A 20,010-nucleotide genomic window follows, 5' to 3' on the forward strand; every position below is an offset into this window, starting at 1 on the left:
TACGATATATCTTTGTTTGTGTATATGTGTGTGTAGAAAGTAGTTAATATTCCATGCATTTCGTTCAATTTCCAGATCATACTGTGAGCGAGAGTTTCGAGATTGCCGCCTGCAGACCTGCTACGTGCAGTCACCAGCATATCCAGGACTATATCCTCGGGCACTAAATTGTCGCTATAAACTTCACACCAGACAACCGTACATCAAACTTTATCTTCAAAATGAGCAATTTTCGGTCGATGGACAACGGTAAGAAGAATTTTTTTTTTTGAAAAAAATAAATACAATTTTTTCAGGTCATACTTTTAGAAATATTTATCATCCTCTAGGTCCGAACTCTCTTCATGTTTTTATATAGAACTTTAGGAGTTCTTCAGTTTGAATTAGATCCATGTATGCCAGCCATCATATTGTTGTACGTGTTTATTTGAGAGCAATGCAATTTAAATTGAAATGGATATAGGTTTTAAGTTTCCGTGATGTCTTGAGATGAATGAAAATATGTAGGTGTTGGAGATAGCAAGGCTACTCGATTAAAAATTCATGATACCTTTTAACCTGTTTTGAAATATATTTTTTTTTTAATTTCCTAAACCACTTGAAATTTAACGAATGTTATTGTTACTTAGAGACATATGTCCTGAAAAATAAAATACACGACTGGGTCGCACATACTTGCAGTTATGATAAAGGTTTCCTAAAATTGTATTTTAAAATTAAAAAAAAAAAATATTTGCAAATAAAAAAAAAATGCATTAAAAAAAATTTTGTTCCAACTGACAAATATTTGCATTAAAAAAAATTGTTATTGTTATCGAAAAATATTTGTATATATTTTGCATTATAATAATGCTACTAAAAAATTTACTTCATTGAAAAAAAAAAATAATGCAAAACTAATGCAAAATGTGTGCATTAATTTTTTTTTAATATTCGTTGAATTTCTTAAAATTTTGGCTTTATGATTAAACACTATCTATATTGAACTTATGTATAGCAAAAAAACCCAAAATTAAAAGAAATTCAACAATTTAAAAAAAAAATATTGATTTTTTTTTTTTTTTCAATGCAGAAAATTTTTTATTTGCATTAAATTTTTTTTAATCCAAAACATTTTTATCTACAGTCAATAAATATTTTATTTTCAATGCAAACATTTTTCGATTGCAAAAACATTTTTCTTAATGCAAATACATATTTTTAAGTTTCAATATATTTTTTTTTTAATGCAATTTTTTTCAGTTGCAATAAAAAAATTTTTTTAATGCAAATTTTAACCATTTGCGATAATTTTTTTTTTAAATTATTGCTGCATTTTTTTTGTATTGATATTTTTACAACTCTGCTTAGGATATTATAGTTTCTTATAGAATTCTTAAAACAAAAATTATTATTTAATTTTTTCATTAATTTTATAAAAATTGTATTAAAAGATTAAAAATTGTTTTTAAAACAAGGAAAACACCCTTTTGAATGATTTTAATCTTCAAACTGAGTATCTATACTAGACTGATTCAAAAAAAAAATTTTTTTTTTTGTTCAAAGCATTACCGAAAATATTGTTGGAAATGACGAAAAAAAAACTGTAAAAGTTTCAGCCCTTAATATTAACATTAAGTACCGCCGCATCGCAAATTAAGAAAAGTTTGCCAATTTTTTTCAAAAACCTAATAGTTTCGTCAAAAAATTTAAAAAAAACATTACATTTTATATTTAAAGTTGAATAACTTCGAAACGGGGCAGTTTATCAAAAAAAATTATTTGAGATTTTTTGTAGAGCGTTTAATTTTATTCAAGAAAATGATTAAATCTAGCCTTTATGATGAACCATTAAAAAGTTATAAAATTCCAACCTCAAAAACACAATCTTTCCCATGTAAATCATATTTGAAATAGAAATTTGCGACTTGTAGAAATTTTTATATCATTTTTTTCTTAATAAAAATATTTAAAAAAAAATTCAGAAAAAAAATTGGTATGCTAGATATTCTGAAGAAAAATCGACACATAAACAAAATATCAAACAATTTTCAAAAACAAAATATTTGAAATTTTTTTTCAATTACAAAACTGAAGATTTTCAAATTTTTTTGACATTTTTTAATATTTATGTTTCTATACCTATAAAAAATCGGTTTAGTAGTTTATGAGAAGGTCAGTAATCAAGAAAACAATTCTATGGCAGGTAGGTATACCATTTATAACGGTTCAAAAAATATTTTTTTCGTGCCACAGTGCACGTATTTTATTTACGTAATCAAAATCGTTAGAGCCGTTTAGGGAAAAATAACTCCATTTAAGTCATATATGGCAAGTACAAGTACCTACCTACCCTTAATTTTGGTCAAAAAAAATTTAAATTTCCCCCCTAGTGAATTACTAAAATTTCTTAACTTCGAAATTTGAAGTCAATCGCATCGCATCGCATCGTCCTTAAGGCTGCAGCTCGAGATAGAGACAGACGGACATAATTGAGGGACTCAGAACTCTTCAAGGTTCCAGGCAGTAGTTTAAGTCATTCCAATTTAGTATCTATGATAAAAATGTGTTTTACTTTTGGAGGAACATATTTCATAAGATTCTTCTTATTACTGCAACAGCTTAAAAATTGAAAATGAAAGTTGCTCATTTTTCTCATTTTTTTTTTGCTCTTAATAAGTAGTTTGGGTTTATTACCTCATACTCTTAAACTAAATGGCACACCATCCTCTTAGATATAATAAAGACATTTTATACCAAACAAAATTTAGCTCCAGTTGTATAGGAAATTCAATAAGCAGTCCGCCTTAGTATTGTATTTTCAATTGCTCAGCAAACCCATTGAACTGTTAACAATAAATTGTGTACCAAAAACCCACTCGAACACAGAGTCGAAACACACTTCAAATGCCTGTTTTTATCGCTTTCGCTTCTCTCAGTCTTTTTGCAGCAGCTTCCAGCTTGGCAACAAACTAACTACTATGCAATCCAATCGATTCGTCCTAAAAAGTATCTATATATAAAAAATGTATCTATTTTTTTTTTAACTTTTGTTTTCAATTCAAACAGAACTTGTATTGTGGGTAAAAGTCTTTGAAAATACTTCAAATACATTTTGAATGAGTTTTTGAAAGTAGTTTTTTTTTTTTTTTTTAGTTTTTTTAAGAGTTAAGAAGGGAGGATAGAAAGTAATAGTTGATATTGTTGGGAGAAGTTTGTTCTTTTTCTGTTTTTACTTTAATGATTTTGCTATAAGGTTTATTGGTGAAAAGGTAAATAAATATTTATGTTTTTTAAAGTAAGTTTTTTCTATTTTATTAATAGAACTTTGGATAACTGGTAACTGGAAGGAATTTTTTTTTGCTAAATCCTTAAAATGGGTCAGGTGATAAAAAGGGGAGGGTATATTAACTTTAAGATGAATGGATTTTTTTTTTTTCAATTTTTATTTGAAGAGAACTAGATTTAAGTTGATCAAATATATTAAAGTTTTATTGAAGTATACACATGTAATATGTACCTACCCAGCCAATTTTCAAAGATAATTTAACATAAATAGCGACATAGCACCACTCAAAAGAATTCTGATGATCGGGTTGGTCCTCGTGAAATAGCTTTATCTCCAGCCTATAAGCTTGAAGGTAAATAAGTTGTTGTTGTTAATTGAAAAATTTCAATATAATTTGATTACACTGGCAGCTTCTTTGCATACACAAACCCCTTATAATCATTAATAGTTTTTATTAAAAATGGTGAAATGGTTTGAGTTAGAGAGATATTCGAAATTTTTCCCAAAGACCAGTGAGGTCCCACAGGGAAACATACTAGGTCCAATTTTATTCTCACTATACCTACTCAAACGAACTTGTTGAAGTCATCACATTGGAGACTAATCGTTGTCTTTAATAATGTCACCCGAAATATTTTCAATCATAAAAGACGGGAGCATACTTTTAATTACTCAAAATCAATTTTCAAGTGCACTTTTGACAATCTACTTAAATTCCGTGCCTTTCTATAGTCGTCAAAATAATGCAATCGTGTCAGCCTGAATACCTTTTTTAAAGCTAGTTTTTCCTGTCCAGGTCCAGAGGCGTACGTTGAGCTGCCGGGGTCCCGTGGCAAAAATATTTTTTTTTTTTAAGTGACCTCTATAAATAGGTAACAGAAAAATATTCGTTATTCGGCATCTCTAATTTTTTGTTGTTACATTCGTACAGAGGGCTTTTTCAAATTAATTTTCTTGGACCAAAAATAATTTTGATTAAAAAATTCAAGTAATAGTTTTTTTTTATCAAAAACCGTTACTAACGGTACCTTTCATATAATGGTTATTTTATCTGGTCTTCTTCCAAACGATTTGCTTAATTTCAACAAATTTTTTAAACAAAAGCAATTATAGTTTTTATACTTACAGGTAAACAAAAAAAATTTTTTTTAATTAGCTTTTTAAAAAAAATTTAAAATTTTTTCTTTGGAAAATCTAATTTTCAAAAACGATATGTACATTGATGTTTTTTGAAATTTTTAATTTGGTGATTATTAATAGCTACAAAATGGCAAAAATTTATTTAACATAATTTATAGGTATGACAAGAACGTTTATTTTAAAATTAAAACATGCAAGCAGCACTTGCCTTGAATTAATACAAAACACATTTTTTTTAAATCAATATTTTTATTTTTCAATCATATTTTTTGACATATAGAAATAAAAAAATGCGTAAAGTGCTGTTTTCAAGTACAAAAATGCGAAAATTCAAAAAAAATATTAACTATTTAATATTAAATATTTATTTAAATCCAAAAAGAAAAACTTGTAAGTTAAAAGAGAAAAAAATATATTTTCCGAATTTCTTATTTTTGTAGGCATGGAAAAATTTTTCCAAGAAAACCAAACTTTCATAATAAACTGTCAATAAAATACTTGTAACGGTTTTTTTTTGGTGAAATCTTTGTAGTATTTCGATAAAATAGTAGGTATTAAAAAATTAAGTTTTTAAAGACAATAGAAATTTACTAGCTTTGTAGGTATGTTTTTTTTTGTTTGATCTATTTTGGTTTGTTACAGTAATGTCACATGTTAAAGGTAAATCGTAAAAAAACTTAGATTTTTAAAAATTGCTCTAACATTTTTTTAATAATAATGCATCTTTCAAATTGCATCCTTTTTCCACCTCAAATTCATTTAAGACGTTTTTTACTTACACAAACAAAATTTAATTTTAGCAACTTTATGATTAAAACAGAAAGACTGTTAACCCTTTAAAGGCATTATCTGGATCTCGTTATAGACTATTGAGTTTAGCATAAGATATATAGAATTTCAAACAAAAAAAATAAAACAATTTTCCGAATTCTAATTTTAACTATTTTAATGACATTCTGTAATCTAGTCATGCATCCCCCATTTTACAAAATTCTCAATCTTAATACCTTTCCATGTAACCCTCCCGGCTCTTAACATTTTCAACATAAATGAAATAAATGTCCATGGTTCTGGAATTAAATTTCAAAAAAAAGAAAACAGAATTTCCTCATGATTGCACAACAAAAAGTATAAGGCTTTTTTTTCCTCACGATTGCTTTTTAGAATTTCTTTTTTTTTTCTTAGAAGTTTTGGAAATAAGCAAATTAAGCCAGGTAAGCAAAACAATATCCTTAAGGCTATTGGAAAAGAAACAAAACAAAAAAAAAAACACACCCTTACCAAAAAAAAAGAAGCTAATAGCCATAATTTCAGCTATAATTTGTGCCATGATCTGTTCTTTTATTAGTAGTCATTTTTTTTTTTTATTTTATAAATCCACTTTCTGAGATACAACAACCGGTCGGTCGGTCGTTCGGTCCACGGTCTCTTCGTTTCATCGGTCGTTGAAGACGATGGTCCATAAAATAAAATTACAGTTATAACAAATAGATATCCACAAGCGAAAATTCACCTAATCCCTTTTTCCTGTTCGGCATCTCTTATCACACCTTTTCTCTTCCATATTTCTTCGTTTTTATTTCGACTCTTCTTCTATAATGTTGGTTTGGGTAGGGTTTTTTTTTTTTGAGTAAAAGAAAATTGCTTCTGACATTTATTCCCTCTATACTTTCTATAGCTATAATACGAAAAAAAACTCTCTGTGTCTACTTTGAGTTTGGGTTTATCTATTGGTAGCTGATGTCTTGAGTAATAAACTGGCCGGATGTTGTAAGGAATGCCAGATGAACAAATTTATTTTAATTCACTGGGTTTTAGCGATATGGACGAGCCATAAGGGGGAAAAGGATATTCTCCATCAAACTAAAAAAAATCTTCCAGATTAAGGAGCAGAATTGGTTGTATGGAGTTGTTTTCTGTTAAGGATGCGTAAAATATTTCTTTGAAATGTCTCTAGTATTGAAGATAATCAAAATTGAGTGAATCATTTAGATGAACAAGGTGATAAATTATGTCCATTTTTTTTAGTAGTTTGCGACCTCCAGAAAAATGTAGACTGAATAATTTTCTTCAATTTATCTAACTTACCTTTAAATCTGAATATGTATTTTCAAGGGATAGGAATTAGAACACAAAAAAAAAATATAAAATAAGAAAAAGTATGAGTTTGCGTGCTCAAGAAGATAATAAACCGAGACATGGCATAGAGTCCCATTGGGATCGAATTTCTGGCCATAAGCTATATCTATTCTTTTATTATTATAGCGCGTGCAGTATTTTTTTTTTCGTCTTTTTTTTTAAGAGAGGTGAGTGATAAACTCATCGGTTTGTTGCTGGATTGGAAATGGCTTTGAACATGACCATTATCAGATAAGTGCTTGGGTTCATTGATTTGATATTTCTTTATTATTATCGTCGTCATCATTGGATTTTGACTTTAATGTCAGTAAAAAAAAAATCAGCTTTTTTTATTACTTCGGGGATTTAATGTGCAAAAAGTTTTAAGAAGATTTATTTTTTGCGTAAATGATTTAGATATTTATTAAAAAAGGCAAAATTAAATTCAAAATTTTCGTTCAAAAAAATTAAGTAATAATTCAGGCAAATGAAAAAAAATGTAAATAATCTTTTTGAACTAGATAAATTCAGAAAGTAAGAAAAAAATTGCAGAAGGTACCAATTGAATTGTTCCTAAATTACTTTTCTGAAAGAAGCCAGTAAATAATATTGGTAATTCATATCTTCAAATATAAAAATTTTTGATTTGACTAAATAGAAACTAAATAAAATGCACGACTGGGGTCGCACGTACTTGCTCTTATGCTTAAAGTTGATCTAATGTTAAAGCTTTTTATTCAAGAAAATTAAGAAAATTTAAAATTTGATATTTTCAAGAAATTAAAAAAATAAAATCTGTTTTATAATTAATTAAATACCGTTTTAAATGACCTTTCACAAAAAACCAAGTATGCATGTTTACTTCTTGTATAAAAAGGAATTTTTAGAAAAAAAAATTCGAAAATCGTTAGAGCAGTTTAAAAAAAAAATAATTTTTTATATATAAAAATTTTCTTACATTTTTCAAAAAAAAAGTTGGAATGCCATTTTGAAGAAATAATTTATTTACGCATAAAAAAAAATTTCGAAATTTTTCATTAACCCGTTTTCAAAAAATTGATTTTTCAAAAAAAATTTTTGAAATATTTTTTAAAAATCCAAAAATGAGGTTTTTGAAAACTTTCTAAAATTTTAATATCACCTTTACCTAAACACTTTTGTATAAAAATTTTCGTTGAAATCGGGGTGGTCTTGAACGAGATATTCATAAATCAAAAAAACCGTTCTATGACAGGTACCGTTTATAAAGGTAAAAAAAATATTTTTTTTATTTCGAAAGTTGGCTCTTATGTGTAATATCACACTCAAAAATTTTAATCAAAATCGTTAGAGCCGTTTTTGAAAAAAAAAATAACTTTTCTATTTCCGTTATATGACAGGTACCGTTAGTTTTGGTCCTAAAAAAAAAATTTGAATTTGTCCTCTAGGGAATCACCCAAAACTGTTAACTACCAAGTTTGAACAAAATCACTCCAATAGTTTAGGCTGTAGCTCGAGGTACATACAGACAGACAGACAGACAGACAGACAGACAGACAGACGGACAGACAGACAGAATTGCCGGACCCACTTTTTTGGCATTCTCCATCATCGTAATGTCATGTAAAATTGTTATCTCGAGTTCGATTTTTTTTACGAATCCTAAACTTGCCCTATAGTACCTATATCGCAAGTAAAAATCTGTTGTATTTGACGATTTATCAAACTGAAATTCTTATTTTCAAAGAAAAATAATTCTCTGTAATTTTCTCTATATTAATTTTATATTTTAAATTGGAACCAAGAATCTGAAGTGTAGTGCATACGAATTTTCATTTGATGATTTTTTGGCAATAAAATAACATTGGAGGTGAAAATAAATAATTTAGAGACTTTAAGGGCGAAATTCAGAGTCGTAACTCAAGTAAAATTTTTTCTCAAGCACAAGTCTGAGATGTGTTTTCTGAGTGTTTGCTCATGCATTTACTTCAAAATTTCCTCAGTTGGTATTCATAAGCTAAAATCAAAGAAACCCTTAAGTTTTCTTAACGTAACGAGTAGCTGAAGTGGGCCAAACGCAAGAGCAAATGTTCAATTGAGTAAAATTTTAACTTGAGTGACGACTCTGAATTCCGCTCTAAAAGAAGTTTGTCAGAAAGTTTGTTCTTTCGAGGAGTTCCAAGTTCCAAAACGCTTATGATTCATATGGTTTGTTTGAACATTTTTTTAAGCGATTCGTTTGTCAAGGAAACCAAAAATTAAATGAGCCTTTGTGTAAAAGGGTGTTTTTTTGTACGTGAAGAAAGCATAAGTAATTATTGCCAAGTATCAGTGTTCAGAAAAAGGTGGCCAATTGAAATTAAGAAATAATGTTACACTTGATCAATGTGAACAGGTCTATGAATAAATTATAAATTTATTTTTTAAGATTTTCGAAAATTATCCAAGTCTAAGAATTCGGAATTTTCAAAAATTTTCTCCAAATCCATCGAATGGGACATACAAAAAAAAACATTTTTAAACTCTAGTTTTAACTTAAGATCAAAATTTTGTAAAAGTTCGGGTTGCTGAATTATTTGTAATCGAAATATTTTTTTTTTTTTTCATTCGTTAACAGATATTTTCGGATCAAAGTCCCGAAACAAGTTTAAGTTTACAGATATGAAATCACAGTGAACAGGCCTTTGCATTCAGCTAAAAAAATTACAAATTTATTTTTTTAAGATTTTCGAAAATTATCCAAGGGGTTACCCCTTTTCTAAAAAAAAGGAATTTTCAAAAATTTTCTCCAAATTCATCAAATGAGACATCAAAAGAAAGAACTCTTTAGACTCTATTTATAACTGAAAACCAAAAGTTTTTGGGAGCTCGAGTTACTAAATTATTTGCAATATTTATTTTTAAATTATTTTTTTTACGGACAATGATTTTTCGTGATAACGTCACAATAATGTTTGTATGTTGTTTGCTTTAGAAAACAAAAATATTTTAAAATTAATTATAAGCAAAAAGAAAATATTATAAAAATTATACATAAAGCTGCCTTGGAACTCGAACTTTGGACTTCTAGTGATGCAAAAAACTAAGCAGTCGTTGAAACTCTGAACTGCTGTCTTTATATAACTACGTAATGGCGTAATGGCTGAACGTGTGACCCTCTATGATTCTTTGAAATGTTTTTGATTAATTATATCAACAGCATTTTATTTAGTAGGCAAATATCCGAAAGGTCCAATTTTCGAAAATTCATCCTTTAAGGCATTTAAAGAAGGACATATTCTTTACAATAATTTGCTGAATTCGCTTTCACAAAAACCATATAGCCATGTAAGGATTTTTCAACTGAATGACTTCAAAAAGTTTTAATATTTTGCACTCACAAACGGACTCTTCCTATACCTATATCATTTCCGTTCTATAGTGTTTGAGAGAGCAACAATTTGTTATTTTCTTTTGTCCTTGCCTATTCTACTTTATATTTTTGTGTATGTAAGGAATTTTTGTATCTATATATGCCTCACCATCACCTACCTATTAAATTGGGTGAAGTTATATTAGAAATTTATTTAAAGTGAATTCATTGCAAAATCCTAGTCATTGGTATTTTGGTATGCCTTGTACTTACATAAACTAAAAAGGATATCCAATTTCCCTATAACAACTCTTAGTATCGTTTCACTTTAAAAATATCCTGTAAACTACATATTCTACTTCCTACTAGCAATTTAGACGATACCTGAAGATACCTGAAAATGTAACAAAAGCTCAAGAGTATAGCTAGGCACTAGCTATAATGCTATTGATGATGACAATACACAAAAAAAAAATCCTTAAAAGAAGAGAGACAAACATCAGAAAAGGAAACAACAAAAATTTTTGAACAAAATTTCAAGTGAAACAGACCAGAAAGGTACTTTTCCTTTATACGAGTATGTAGTTGCACCTACAACATACTTGTTCATACCTTTTTACATTTTGAGTATTTTCCTTGCACCTACAGAAAAAGGTAGATAGTTGGTAGAATATTCCTATATGAGAATATATATCGTAGGTATATGTGTGAAAAATGTATCAATGGAACGATATTATCCTCTTGGGTGAATGTGTAATTTATAGCAAAAAGACCGCAATAAATCCTCTTCGAAATGTGAAACCAATGTATTTCGTTTAAAATATTTTTTTTTCTTTTCTTTTTTCGTTGGTATAGCTATGACCTTTTCGATTATATCATTCGGGTTGAGTTGAGACTTTAAAGGTTGACCTCAAAGTGTTACAAAAAATGTTTAAATTTTTTATTTCTTATACATTTTTTAAAGTTATCATTAAATTTACATGAATAATTGGAAAATTTTCAAAGGAGTCGTTTTCTTATATCAAAGGTTTTTTGAGCAAAAAAAAAAAATAAACAAAAATTCATAGGTACTTCATACAAGTAAAAAAATAATCCCAGATTCATACATAAGTAGCTTCGGGTGAGAACCTTTTAGAATGTTTAAGACCATTATAAAATGTATTTTTTGTTTGCAAAACTGATTGACTAATGATGCATGTTGCTGAAAAGAGGGAGCTTTAATAAGCTTATAAATATTTTCAAAAGAAAGGATGTAAGTTTTTGATACCATTGCAGTTTATATGAAATCAGGAACAAAATTGTTAAACTCTTTACAAATCGAAAATTTAATACCTACTCAAGTAATATGGTATATTGTACATTTTATGTATACCTACAAAAATAAGATTGAAAGAAAAAATAGATACACACTTTTGTTGAAGCTTGCTTATTTTTTAAAAATTGAAATTTAGAAAAAAAATGCACTACTGATTCAAACAAACTTTCTTTTAAAATTTCCAATTTCAAATTTGGCAAATGTAAATTAAAAAAGAGGTTGTCTGTAAGGCCGGTTTACGGACGATGATTTTACGTGATAACGTCGTAAGAAAACAGGGTGTGAGTCAATTGAAACGTTTATTTATTTAAAACAATCATAATTTACAAGAAAAAGCTAAAAAAAATTAAATTTCTTCTTTTCTCATTATATTAATTTTTTTATTTTAAAAACGTACAAAAAAAAAATTACACCATTAAAAAGCCAAATAAATCTTCTAAATAATAAAACAATGCGCAAAAAGTAAAAAAAAAAATTATTAAAAACAATCATTTCTTATGAAAAAAGTAAAAAACCATTTCCATCACCCAAAAATTCATTTTTTTGATAGAACAACCTATAATAAATTTTATACCACCTGAAAGCTTATTGCTTCAGCTCAAAATATATATAAATCAATCATGTCTATTAGGCATCTACAAAAAGAACTAGAATTTTTTGAACTCGATCAATTTTCATCAAAAAAGCAAAAAAAAAAAAACATATAATTTTATGTTCTCACGCTATTGAATCAATTTTTTTTAGACAACCTATACAAAATTTTATATCATGTAAAAGCTTATAATTTCACCTTTCATATGACGTTTCAATCTTATTTCTGCGATACCTAGAAAAAAAGTTAGAATTTTTTAAAGCCAACCATGTCGAAATTTCAAACTGAGAATACGGTACTTCCCACACTGGTGGCTGGTCATGGGCAACCGATCTCCACAGGTGTTTTGAGGTATTTCGCAAGTTTTTTAATTATACCTACATTGTGTAGCTTGTAGTGAGTGAACAGTTATGTGTGATATACCAAATGAAAGGTAACATCATCAGGATGCTCAATAAAGTTAAATCAAATATATATCTACAATATAAATTTCATTTATTTATCTGTTGAAGAAAAAAAGATAAAAATAATAAACGGTTAAAAAAGGTGAAAAAAAACTAAACTTGTTACAAAAAAAACTTGTTTTTCCCGTTATTCGGTCAAAAACCATTTTGAAATACCAATTTTTTGCACATGCATGTGCACAGTCATATACTACATGTTCTATAAGCTTGAAATTTTTTGAATGCTACAAAAAATTAAAAAAAATAAAAACTCACCCAAAAATACCCTAAAATAAGTATGTAGTTGTTTTTCAAAAATTCATATTTCGAAACGTAGAGACTTAAAAAAAAAAATCCGTATCAGACCCCTAACTTTTTTTGTATTATCTTTCGAATGACGTTTTTAAAATTATCAAAAAAAAAATTCTTCTACCTATAATCACTACTTTGTCAAAGGTCTACTTCATGTTTTAGTTTTAGAAAACCATTTATAGCTTGGTTTTGAAATTGTTTAGAATTTTTTCAATACCATTGCCAGTCTTGCAATAAATGTATCTATTTATTGACTCTTTACATTGTCGCGTTTAGAAAATAGCCAATTTTTTGAAATTTTTTTTTACCCCTATTTACCCTATTAACCCTTTGACTGCCAAGCTTTTAAGTGCCTTGATATTTCATATTGATTGTCGCACGAAAACGACAATTGACATGCGACATGGCAGCCAAAGCCTTAAAAGATTGAATTTTTTTAAATCCTTGAAATGTATTTAACTTTAGGTTATTATCTTTCAAATAAGCTTTAGAAGATTTTTGTATCTCTAATAGTTTATTTTTAATTTTTAATTGAATTTTTTCGCAGCACTGCAAAAGTGCGAGAGTTTAACGTTAGAAAATGGCGTTACTTTTTTGTGGTGGCTGCTATGGTTCATCGATTTATAAGACGTTATCACGTAAAAAAATGTTTTTAGGTTGTGAAGGGGGGGATACGAACGCAGGCCTCTGTTGTTACAATCCACCGCACTAATCATTACGATGGCGTAACGGGTTTTTTTTTTATGTCAAAACTTAATACAATTTTCAAATATAAAACTTATATGTCTTTTAAGAACATTTCAAAATAATGTTTTTGAAATTTTGAATTTTTTTTTTATATTTTTAATTTATAAGTAAAACTCGACAGTTCTGCAGTGATATACAAATTAAATAGCACCGGTTTGAAATAAATTGAAGATTGAGTTTTGACACTCTCATTTTTCTCACCAGACATCTCAATGACATTTTTTAGGGTAAGCTTTACGAAAAACAATAACTTTTTGTTCTTACTTTTATTGAAGAGTTGGTCAAAATATTTGAAACTTCAAGTTTACGATAAATTAGCAGAACGGCCTCGATATGCCTACTTGTCCTTACTTTTGATCCTTTCTTAAACAAAAAGCTCAAAACAGCTTCTGAAAGTCGGTTATTTGTATTTAACGAGCTTTCTCGAAATTTACACAGTTTTTTTTCTCTATTGAAGTTCTGTCGTTTTCTTTCAAGAATAAGTTCAACGATGCCACTCATATAGAAGGACTTCTCCAAATTCCACACTGTCATTATGCTCCTTAAAATGAGAAGTTTATCTCATTTTCTTTTTCACCCAACGCAATACCGTCATTTCACCTACAAAAATTATTGTTCATTAAAGCGAACAAATTAAATGAGAACACAAGCACTTGTGTTATTTTTCTTTTATATTTTTGCTGACACATAAGGACCTTTACCTCCATTTTATACTCATACATACCTTACCTATGCGATATTTATGTATGACGACCTTATTTTTTTAATTAAATAATACATTTTTTTTTTGCAATTTTAACTCTCTCCCTAGAACTCTGAACTGAAACGTGTTTTTCTTTCAAATTTCCATACCAAAAGTCGAACACGTGTTAATGAAATGAATATTTTAATTGTTATTATCCAGCCATCCAGTAAATTAATAAAAAAAAAAAAACTCTCATTTCCGTTGAATACTTTTCAATTAAAATCTTTTAATTAAAACCTTAAGGTGTTTTTCAGTTTTTGTTTTTTTATTTTGTTATAATTGTACTGAAAGTCTAGGTATTTCATAGGACAACGATGTCAATAAGCACAACAAAAAAAAAATAAAAACTCTTTTTTGTATCTCAATCCCACAAAAATAACAACAACAACAAAATATTGAATATTCACAGAGTCATAATGCGTTCCTTTATTTTTTTTTTATGTTGTTTCGTATATTATTACAGGTGCGAAAACGTAATGACGTGTCCTATAAGGCCAATTGGGTCTGGCAACGAACACTGCCCTTACGATTGGTTGGCCGTTTACGATGGACGTGACGAACATTCGCCACTTATTGGAAAATTTTGCGGTCTCGGAAAGTTTCCATTTAGTATAATCGGTAAGTTGAGTAAAAATTCTTTTAACTTTTTCTTTCCATTTTTTTTTTGCTTTTGTTCATAAATTTTACAACATCGAGAGAAAAAAAAAGTTCACTCGTTTGGATGGAAAAACATTTCTCTTGTAATTATATTAATTGAAATATAAAATTGGATAACTGACAGTTTGGGTGTGTGTGTGTTTGTGTTCCTGTGTGAGTATGAGTAATAACATGGATGATGCATTTTCGTGACCTTTTTCACATTTTCCATTTTTATGAAGCTCATATATCTACTCAAAAAAAAGGATATTTTGACGGTTTCACATTGAATATGAGGGAGCGTGTTTGGGACGAGATATATGGTGGTATATGTATGACAACGTCGAAGTTAACGTGGAAAAAAGCGGATGTTATTTTTACATTTTATTTTCTGTCGGAAACTTTAATGCATCACCAATTACTTTTGGAATAATTTTTTTTGCAACTTTGTGTTTTTTTTTTTGTTGTTTTTCTCAAGTTGATATGGAAGGTTGTTAAATATTTTATAGGCAAAAAGGATATAAAATTGCATTACAGAATATAATGTATATATTCCTTAAGGGTCAGAAAAATTTCGAAGAAAACAAATGAATTTAATTTTACGAAACGAAAGAGAATGATTAAAGGAGAAAAAGAATTCATCAGGATGTGAATGAGTTTATACTTACGTAGTTATATTGGCAGTGGAGGATTTCAATATTATAATTGATATTGACCATATCAGTATGACAGTTGTGTGGGTTTTCAATTTGGCAACTTTAATAATTATAATCGACTTTTAAGATATTTAATATGAAAATCACTTACTACAGCTATAATTGGGTTGAAAAAATGACAAAACGTATTTATGGATTTTTGTTGTAGGTACATAATTTCGTCAAGTTGAAATCCTTATGATAGTTTATGAAGTTTATTAAATTGTATTTTTTTATTATTTTTGTATGGTTAAATATAATATTAAATAAATTTCAACAGTTTGCGTAATGATTAATTTGTTTGTGATACTTTTTAGACTTTCACGTGTAGTTTCATCATATTTTCCTAAAATCCCCAAAAATAATTTTTTTTTTTTTTTATTTCAAAAATTCAAATGGCAATCATTTTTGTCTACCTCGAGACATGGATACAAACAAGAAATCATCGTTTTTCCAACCTAAAACGCTTAGTAGATATTCAAAATACAAAATTTGCACTGAAAAATTACAAAGTCCTCAAAGTTAAAAAAAAAGTTACGTATACACCCCAGTGACTTTCTTAGTTTCTTCTAATATAATCACTGACTGAACAGTAAAACTATCTGATTTTTTTTATTATTCACTGGCTGAAAACTATACAGTTGTAAGGTCAAACTTTTGAATGTTGGGCTTACATAATTTGTTTTGTTTTTTGGTGCAAAAAAAAACACCTTAAATCAAAATTAAAAACATCAAAAATTGGATTAGATGATTTATGTAGTTTCTATTTTGTGTACATAATACACAATTAAGAGTTCTTATGTTTTTAACAACATACATGTTTTTTGAAAATCTTCTAAATGCTAGGACAAATAGGGTGGACAAACGATTGCCGTTTGAAGCTTTGAACAAAAAAAAAAATGATTTTGGGGATTTTAGAAAAAAAAATTAATATTTTGTATGGAAGTTGCTACAATTTTTTAAGATATTTAATTTGAAAATCACTTACTACAGCTATAATTTGGTTGAAAAATGACAAAACGTTATTATGGATTTTTGTTGTACATAATTTTGTCAAGTTGAAATCCATCCAATATTTTCACATGCTATGAAAGTTTATTCAATATTATTTTTTATTTATATTACCTATTTTTTTTATGTATTTTGTAGTTTTTTCATTATTCCCCATTCTTAGTGACTTAATAACCTTCAACAGCTTGCGTAACGATTAAGTTATGTGTGTTTCTTTTTTAACATTAACGTGTAGTTTCATCATTTTTTTTCTAAAATCCCCAAAAATATTTTTTTTTTTTTTTAATTCAAACGGCAATCATTTGTCCATCTCGAGAAATGGATACAAACAAAAACTCATCGTATGTCCATTCCAACGTTAAGGATATATTCAAAATATAAGATTTGCACTGAAAAATTCATAAGTCCTCAAAATTCAAAAAAAAAGTTACGCATACACCACAGTGACTTTCTTAGTTTTCTCTAATATAATCACTGACTGAATAGTAAAACTACCTGTATTTTTTGAACATTCACTTACTTAAAATTTTGCATTAAAAAAAATTTTATTTGAAAAATTCTCGCATTGAAAAAATATTCAATGCAAAATGTCTTTTTTTTAATATTCGTCGAATTTCTTACAATTTTACACATATTTAGGTATTTTAACTATAATATTGAGCCTAATGTAGGGCCAAATAGTCAAAATTGTCAGTAACTTGATGAATATTAAATAATCAATGCACGCATTTCGCATTGAATTTTTGTTTTTCAGTGCAGAAAATTTTGCATTTGCAATAAATTTTTTTTTTATGGAAAATATTTTTTTGTTTTTAATGGAAATATTTTTAAGATATTTTAACTTGCAATAAAAATTTTATTTTCAATGGAAATAGTTTTCAGTTTCAATAACATCTTATTAATGTAAAATATTTTTAGTTGCGATAAACTTTTTTTTCCATGCATTTTTTACTTGCGATACAGGTACTATAGCACTATAGGGCAAGTTTAGGATTCGTAAAAAAAATCGAACTCGAGATAACAATTTTACATGACGATGATGGAGAATGCCAAAAAAGTGGGTCCGGCAATTCTGTCTGTCTGTCTGTCTGTCCGTTTGTGTGTACCTCGAGCTACAGCCTAAACTAATGGAGCGATTTCCTTCAAACTTGGTAGTTAACAGTTTTGGGTAATTCCCAAGAGGACAAATTGAAAATTTTGTTTAGGACCAAAACTAACGGTACCTGTCATATACCTAACGGAAATAGAAAAGTTATTTTTTTTTTTTCAAAAACGGCTCTAACGATTTTAATTAAAATTTTTGTGTGTAGTGAAGCACATAAAAGCTTCCATTGGAAATAAAAAAAATATTTTTTGTACCGTTATTAACGGTACCTCCCATAGAACGGTTTTTTTGATTTATGAATTTTTATACAGAAACGTATAAATATTCATTATTTGAAAAAAATTTAAATTTTTCAAAAAACACATTTATGGATTTTTAAAAAATATTTCAAATTTTTTTTTGAAAAATCAATTTTTTGGAAACGGGTTGGTAAAAAATTTTGAAATTCCGTTTTTATGTGTAAATTAATTATTTCCTTAAAATGGCATACCAACTTTTACTTTTAAAAATGATTTTCGAAATTTTTTTTCTAAAAATTCCTTTTTATACAAGAAATAAAATGGAATACTTAGTTTTTTGTAAAAGATAATTTAAAACGGTATTTAATTATTTATAAAAACAGATTTTATTTTTTTTGCACCACTTATGAAATTCCGTGAAAATATCAAATTTTAAAGTAACTTTTACCATAAGAGCAAGTACGTGCGACCCCAGTCGTGCAATTTATTTTATTTGCAATACAAATTTTTTTTTTTACTTGCGATATATAGGTACTATAGGGCAAGTTTAGGATTCGTAAAAAAAATCGAACTCGAGATAACAATTTTACATGACATTACGATCATGGAGAATGCCAAAAAAGTGGGTCCGGCAATTCTGTCTGTCTGTCTGTCTGTGTGTCTGTCTCTATCTGGAGCTGCAGCCTAAACGAGTGAAGTGATTTTCTTCAAACTTGGTAGTTAGCAGTTTTTGGTGATTCCCTAGAGGGGAAATTGAAATTTTTTTTTTATGACCAAAACTAACGGTACCTGCCATATAACAGAAATAGAAAAGTTAATTTTTTTCAAAAACGGCTCTAACGATTTTGATTAATTGTGTGTAATACTACACATAAGGGCCAACTTTTTAAATAAAAAAAATATTTTTTGTACCGTTATTAACGGTACCTGTCATAGAACGGTTTTTTTCGTTTCTGAATATCTCGTACAAAATTAACCCGATTTAAATGAAAATTTTTATACAAAAGTGTGTAAGTAAAGATAATATTAAAATTTTAGAAAATTTTCAAAAAACGCATTTTTGGTTTCTTAAAAAATATTTCAAAATTTTTTTTTTGAAAAATAAATTTTTTGAAAACGGATCAATGAAAAATTTTGAAATTTTGTTTTTATGTGTAAATTAATTATTTCTTCAAAATGGCATACTAACTTTTTTTTTGAAAAATGTTAAAAAAATTTTATATATAAAAAATTATTTTTTTAAAAAACGGCTCCTACAATTTTCAAAATTTTTTTTCTAAAAATACCTTTTTATACGAGAAATAAAATGGCATATTTGTTTTTTTTTTTTAAGATATTTTAAAACGGAGTTTTATTAATTATAAAAACAGATTTAATTTTTTTATACTACTTATGAAATTTCTTCAAAATATCGAATTTTAAATTTCTTGAATAAAAAGCTTTAACATTATAGTTACTTTAAGCATAAGAGCAAGTACGTGCGACCCCAGTCGTGCAATTTATTTTTATTTGCAATAAAAATTTTTTTTTTTAAATGCATTTTTTTTTTCTAAAATGATATTTTTACAACCCTGCTATTAACTAAAAGGTACAAAAATATTTATCTTGTAGAAACATATGATAACAAAATATGTAAAATCGTTAGAGCTCTTTTCAAACTGTAAAATTGTTTTAATTTTTTTCAAGGAAATCACTTAAATCCTCAAACTACCGTAAATTTAATGATATACTCAGCTGGAGCTCGATGTAAATATGATGATGACCCACTTTCATGGAATTCTTTATCATTGCAATCGACAGCAAAAGCAGGTCTTTATTCTGTATTCCATTATTATGTAGGATTCTGTATCAATCGAGAAACCTGGACTTTGAATTTCTGTCTTCTGAAATTTAGTTTTTGATAAAAAAAAAAATATTCAAGAAAAACTTTTACTCAGAATTTTAAAATTTAGATGCAAGTAAAATTTTTGAATTTACAGAATTTTTATAGGACAGAATTTTGGAAACCGAACTTCAGTTTTCATTGAACTATGATGGCGTCCCTTTTCGTAATGTTATGTTTGATTTTCATCCGGCGTCTCATGTTTTTTTTTTTTTTTTAAGAACACCAAAGTTTGTCTTAAAAAACAATCGTATTTGTTGTGCCATAACTTTTTTATGAATTTCATAAAAATTAAGAATTTTATGTGACACAAAAGTTTGGCAGCTGCTGTTAATTTTTAATATATAAATTGAAAAATTATGAGTCGGTTGGGAGTATTTTTGTTTGAACTATCGCATGTCAAATCAGATGGTACCTATTGTTTTTTATTA

The 20,010-nt window shown here is 27.5% G+C and overlaps 1 protein-coding gene across 1 annotated transcript in view; it reads left to right on the forward strand.

Moving 5' to 3' along the window:
• LOC129919100 (uncharacterized) overlaps positions 1-20,010 on the forward strand; it is a 133,642-nt gene that overhangs the window by 92,027 nt on the left and 21,605 nt on the right. The window contains exons 5-6 of the mRNA XM_055999934.1: positions 76-249; positions 14,475-14,629. Of these exons, the coding sequence (XP_055855909.1) occupies positions 76-249; positions 14,475-14,629 (329 nt within the window). The remainder of the gene's footprint in view (positions 1-75; positions 250-14,474; positions 14,630-20,010) is intronic.

The sequence above is a fragment of the Episyrphus balteatus genome, chromosome 4, assembly GCF_945859705.1.
Source record: "Episyrphus balteatus chromosome 4, idEpiBalt1.1, whole genome shotgun sequence".
Classification (NCBI taxonomy): Eukaryota; Metazoa; Arthropoda; class Insecta; order Diptera; family Syrphidae; genus Episyrphus; species Episyrphus balteatus.